At 37.4% G+C, this 6,687-nt stretch overlaps 1 protein-coding gene across 1 annotated transcript in view; it reads right to left on the bottom strand.

Annotated features, from left to right (window-relative positions):
• Positions 1-1,711: 1,711 nt before the first annotated feature.
• The window catches only part of UTRN (utrophin), a 233,802-nt gene continuing 228,826 nt past the window's right edge, over positions 1,712-6,687 (bottom strand). Inside the window, exon 55 of the mRNA XM_014533928.1 lies at positions 1,712-1,967. Within this exon, the coding sequence (XP_014389414.1) occupies positions 1,712-1,967 (256 nt within the window). The remainder of the gene's footprint in view (positions 1,968-6,687) is intronic.

The following is a 6,687-nucleotide window of genomic DNA, read 5'->3' as shown; positions in this document are numbered from 1 at the left end:
TGCAAATGGGAGACTGATAGCTAAGGGGTATAGGGTTCCTCTCAGAAGTGATGAAAATGTTCTAATTTGATTGCAATGATGATTGCATAATTGTGAGTACACTAAAAACAATCAAATTTAAATGGACAAATGTATGGAATATGAATTATATGTCAACAAAACTATTATCAAAAAATATGAAGTTGTAATTTCTGCCCATAACCCAACAGGGGAGGTTTCCATGGTACAGGTATATATATCTCCCCCAAAACACGATGCTGGGTATGGAGCCAGGTACAGGGGAAGATTTGATCAAAGTCTGAACCTATCAGGATGAAAATTAGGCTGAAAGAGAATACAGAGATGAAAAATAATAATTCCAAACACATATTGTTAGAGAACAAAACCAGCCACCTGTTATAACACCACCTGGAAAAGTAGCAAGGCAGCATGATTTTACCCAGGAGAGAATCAGAGCAGCTAGGCTCATTAGTACTGGTAAAAGGTAAAGCTCACATTTTAAAAAAATAATTAAAATGATAATGTGTTAGAATGTGGGCATGAAAATCATGAATAAATGCATTTGAATTAATAGATAAAGTGGGAAGTCAGTAATAGACATTCATTCAAAAACAACGCAAAGTTTCTCTGAGTCTTTGGCCAAAGTCTTTCATCTGAATGCAGATCCATAGTGACAAATGCATACCAGGCATCTCCTCCTGGATGGTACACAAATGCCTCACTTCAACACAGTCGAAATGAAACGTCCCATCCCGTCACCTTGCACTGCTGCCCTGACATTTTATTTTCCTGCATTCCTAATTGCAGGCTCTAATACCACCTGGCAAGCTTCTGTGTCTCTACCTCTTCCCTTCCCTTAGTGGACCCTTACTAGCAAGTCATTAGGTGTATGCCCCCTGCTATTGCCTATTCCTGGTCATTATCACCTCTGAGCAGTTGGCTACAAGATATCCTAACAGACTGCTCTGCTCAGTCTTGCCCAGTTCAGGCCCATTCCTCCTCAGCTAGATTCCTATAAAATACAAATCCCATTGCATCACTCTATTGCTTAATATCCTCTAATGACTTCTCCTCATTGCCACCAGGTTAAAATATAAAATAGCAAGGAGACTTCTCCATCAAAGCAGATTTTTAAGCAAGTTCTAGGTGAGATGGCCTGCCATTGACAAGAATAAGTTATTCTACACAAAGAAAATGGGAGTTCAAGGACACTGATTCACTTGTATTTGAGGATAGAAGAGGGATGCAGATGTGCTTCATAAGATCCCTCATAAACTTTTTTAAAGGAAAGATTTTGTATTACCACATTTTGTGTAGAAGGAAAACTTGAACCTGAGACTGAATATATCATATTTATCAAGCCAAAGACATAAAAGTAATACCTTCAAGCCCAATGTTCTTAGTTGTAAACTGAGCCATAGAGCCTTTATAGCTTTTATATTAGGTATTTATAATAAATAGAGAATGAAACAACTAATATTAAGAGGAAATGTTCTTATAATGTAAGATTCAATAAGGCTAACTGTAATAGGGCTTGAAATGATAGAAAACAGAATAGCTATGAGTCTAGAAGTCTAAATAAACAATTATTACTTCCATAAAACAAAGTGTTTTCCCCAATTATTAAGTAAGTGTATTTTACAGATCTTATTTCCAAAAACCAATTATTCACAGGAGAGCATGGATGCCATAACAGAATAAGGTGACAACCTCACTTCTGAATGGTAATAAATCTTAATGGTAAACAAGCACTGGTCACATTTTTCTGGGCACTTGCCTGCATCTGCTGTGTGAGCTCCTTGGCCAAGACAGTGTCCTGAAGAGCATTCTCCCGCTGAGAGGCATCTGCAAGGACATTCACTGTGGTTTCTGCTTCTTGTAGCCACTTTAGGAAATTCTCCAGGTCCTTGCGAGAGGCCTGCACTGCCCTCAGCTCAGCCTCCAAGGCATTCTGTCTGTCAGCAATGCTGCAAGAAACAAGATGGGCAAGTCTCCATTACTTACAGTGTGACAGGCCTCATTATGACACACTAAAGAGAAAATCAGCAGACAGCTTCAAAGGACCTCAATTTCTTCAAGCACCTAACGGAATTGGAGGATTTATTCATGTGTGTCTTGAATAATCCATAATGGAGGGATAATGTGAATTGTGAGAGGAAGAAGAGGGAGAGAGGCATAACTCAACAAAAATCACATCCATATCACAAAATAATTATGACTACATTTTTATAACTCATAATTGTATGTTATTCCCCATATGTTTTATTTCAATACCCTAGTATGATGCATGACACAAAGGCAATACCAATAAATATGTACACAATGAGTGACTAAGTGAATCTAGAAGTAGCATCTGAAGAAACTTTTAAGATAAAATAAAAATAACTTAAAGAGCTAATTTTATATATTTTAAACAATTCAGATGAATACAAATTGGTTCTTTAAGTTGATTTAATAATATTATTCTTGAAAGACATTGGATAATCAAGCTTTTATATGCCATTCATTTAATCTACAAAGAACTACTCTGGAGTTTCATGATTTAAGAGATACACACACTGTATCAACCTTTAAAACTTTATAGACATCAAAACTCTGTAATAAGAAAACAAACAACCTAATTTTAAAATGTATACAAATGAAATTACTCCCAGGTATTTAAACTCAAGAGAACTGAAAACATATGTCCACTCAAAAATTTGTACACAAATATTTATAGCAGCATTATTTATAATAGCCAAATGATACAATCAACCCAAATATCTATCAATTGAGAGGGGAATTGATAAACAAAATATAATATATTCATACAGAAAATATTATTCAGCCATAAAAAGGAATGAAGTATCAATAAATGCTACAACATTGATGAACCTTGAAAACATTATGCCAAGTGAAAGAAAACAGATACAAAATGCCCCATATTGTGCAATTTCATTTATATGAAATATTGCCAAAAAAGATAAATCCATAGGGAGAGAAAGTCAATTAGCTGTTGACTAGGACTGGGGGTGGAAGCAGTGGAGACGGACTGCTAATAAGTGGTGGGTTTCATTTAGTGGTTATAAAATGTACAAAAATTAAGAGTATGGTGATGTTTTTACAACATGGTAAATATACTAAAGTTTACTTAATTGCACACTTTACCAGGGGTGGGGAACCTTTTTCTGCCAAGGGCCATATGGATATTTATAATATCCTTCACAGGCCACACAAAATTATCAACTTAAAATTTAGCCTGCTATATTTGGTCAAACATTTAATTAACTCACCCCTAATTCCTTGGCAGGGCTAGACAAAAAGATTCTGTGGGCCTTATAAGGCCCATGGGCCAGATGTTCCCCACCCCTGCTTTAAACGGTTAATTGAATGGTATATAAACTATATCATATTTTCTTAATTAGCAACTGTGACAGACTTTGCTAAAATCTCTTAAACAAGCCACAGCTAGAGAGGAGATTAAAAATGGCAGTGGAGTAAGTGGGAACTACACTGACACTCTCCCAGGAAATACAACTAAAATACAGAAGAACCACCCTGAAAAATCAACTGAGGACTAGTTGAGAGATAACCAAGAAAGAAAGTGGAGACTGCATTGAGACTGTTAGGAAGTGCAGAGGCACAAAAGGGCTGGCCTGGCTTCCACAATCAGCAGCTGAAGTGCCAGAGGGATATCTCAGCTGTGGCGGATTCCCACTGAGGACTCTAGGGTCTAAACACCAAGCTGGGTTCCCCACCCAGAGCACCAGAACTGAGAATGGTGCCCACATAACATCTGGCTGAGAAAAGCAGGAGGGCTGCTATCTGCCAGGGAGAGACTACTGGAAATGCAGGCACCCTCTAAAAGGGCCAATACACAAAATTTCGTGTGCAGCCACTCACCTTGGGCTCTGGCAGAGGGAGGGCAGAGTGGACTGGAGCTGAGCGAGGAAATTCCAGGGTTGGAGGCTCTGGGTTTGGAGCTCAGAGGGAAGCCAACCCGGTTTCCTAAGTTGAGTCATTCCCTCATACTGTGAAGACATCTTTCTCTGGCAGACCTTTGCTATCCAGGTGGTTGTTGCCTGGGAAAAAGGCAGTTGCCACACCCTCTTGGAAAATCTCTCACCCCACCCTGTGGTCAATAGCCTGACGCAAATCAAAGCTGATAAAAATCAGACTACAGGCAGAGGAGGATCTCTGGAGGCTTTAAGTCTTTGTCTGATCTCCTTCTGGAGCTGGGGCTAGGAAAAGCAGACCCCGGTGCACAACTTGGTCCTTTCCAAAGGCACCTAGACCCAGCAGAGGGAGCACAAATTGTGGATTATTGATAGCTCCAAACAGGGGACTCAGGGCCAGTCAGAAACAACATTTGACATTGTCCTGCACTAGAGATTGGGAGTAACAGCAGATTTGCCTAATACATAGATAGAAAGGCAAACAGGCAGCCAAAATGGGGAGGAAAAAAAAACACACAAAAACAAATAAAAGAACAAAAGAATTCTCCAGAAGAAGAGCTAAACAAAATGGAGATAAGAAATTTATCAGATGTAGAGTTTAGAATAATGATGTCAAAGAAGCTCAACAGCATGAGAAAAGATATAGCAACTATGAAAGACCGGTTGGAACTAAAAAATGACATAACACTAATAAAGAACACATTGGAGGATTAGACAGCAGATTAGGGGAAGCTGAGGATTAGATCAGTGAATTAGAAGATAGGATAGAAAAAAATCACTCAATCAGAGAACCAAAAAGAAAAACAATTAAAAACAGGAGGACAGCTTAACACATTGCAGAACAGTAGTTTTATTGCTAGCTTTATCCAGTGGCCAGTTTAAGTTTCTATTGAAAGAGTACAAAAAAAACATTTTACATAAATGTTAAAGGCATGCTTTAAAATTAAATACCCGTTGCATTTTTGAAGTTATTTATTACATGTTCTTACAAGCTAATATCTTTTTAAAATATGATACTTTGTATAACACTGTGTAATATGAAGCGAGAATTCTCATGATCCATCCACAATGTGTTAAGGGAGTTGTGAGACAGCCTGAACCGTAACAAGATTCACATAATAGTTATGCCAGAAGGAGAAGAAAGTGAACAAGGAATAGAGAACATGTTTGAAGAAATAATGGCAGAAAACTTCCCTAACCTGGTGAAAGAAAAGGTCACATAAGTGCAGAAGGCACAGAGAGTCCCAAGCAAGAAGAACCCAAACAGGCCCACGCCCAGACACATCATAATTAAAATGCCAAAAATTAAAGACAAAGAGAGAATCTTAAAGGCAGCAAGAGAAAAGCAATTTGTTACCTACATAGGAGCTTCCATAAGCCTGTAAGTTGATTTCTCATCAGAAGCTCTACAAGCCAGAGGGAATGGCCTTTCAAGGTAATTAAAAACCAGGATCTAAAACCAAGATTACTATATCCAGCAAGGCTATCATTCAAAATAGATGGTGAAATAAAGGGCTTCCCAGGACAAAAAAAAATTAAAAAAAAGGAAAAGGAGCTTATCACCACCAAACTAGCACTGCAAGAAATGCTAAAGGGACTGCTATAATGAGAAGAAAAAATAGACAAAGAGAGAAACATAAGTACACAGAATTAAAATGGCAATAAACAAGTACCTATCAATAAAAACCTTAAATGTAAGTGGATTAAATACTCCAGTCAAAAGACATAGAGTAGCTGAATTGATACAAAAACATTATCCAATCATATGCTGTCTCCAAGAGACCCTCTTCAGAACAAAACACATGTGATGAAAATGTGAGTGTGGAAAAATATTTTCCATGCAAATAGAAATGGAAAAAAAGCTGGAGTAGCAATACTCATGTCTGACAAAATAGACTTCAAAATGAAGGCCATCACAAGAGACAACAAAGGCCACCACATAATACTAAAGGGATTGACTCAACAAGAGTATATAGCCCTGGTAAACATATGCACCCAATATAGGAGAACATAAATATATTTTTAAAAATCTTCTAGAGGACTTTAAGGGAGAGATCGACAACAATACAGTCATAGTAGGAGTTTTTAACATCCTGCTGACTTCACTGGATAGATCTTCAAAAAAAAAATTTTTTAACAAGGAAATAGTGACTCTAAATGACACACTGGATCAGATGGATTTAAATGACATTTACAGAACATGTCACCCCAAAGCAGCAGAATATACATTCTTCTCAAGTGCACATGGGTCATTCACAAAGATAGACCACATGTTAGGACACAAAACAAGTCTCCACAAGTCCAAGAAGACTGAAATCATATCAAACAGATCCTCAGATCACAATGGAATGAAATTAGAAATCAACTACCGTAAAAACACTCAAACACATGGAGGCTAAATAGCATGTTATTAAACAATGAATGGGGTACCAATGAGATCAAGAAGGAAATAAAAAACTTCCTGGAAACAAATGAAAATGAACACACAACAACCCCAAATCTCTGGGACACAGCAAAAGTAGTTCTGAGAGGGAAGTTCATAGCACTACAAGCCTGCCTCAAAAAACAAGAAAAAGTAATAATAACTATTTAACCCTACAACTTAAAGAATTACAAAGAGACCAACAAGAAAAACCTGGAGTAAGTAGAAGGAAGGAAATAATAAAGATTAGAGCAGAAATCAATGACATAGAGACAAAAAAAATACCAATGAAACCAAGAGATGGTTCTTTGAAAAGATAAACAAGATTGA

This window comes from Myotis brandtii, unplaced genomic scaffold (assembly GCF_000412655.1).
Source record: "Myotis brandtii unplaced genomic scaffold, ASM41265v1 scaffold123, whole genome shotgun sequence".
Taxonomy (NCBI): domain Eukaryota; kingdom Metazoa; phylum Chordata; class Mammalia; order Chiroptera; family Vespertilionidae; genus Myotis; species Myotis brandtii.
Note: the sequence above shows the minus strand (reverse complement) of the source record. Positions and strands in the feature narration are given on the sequence as shown.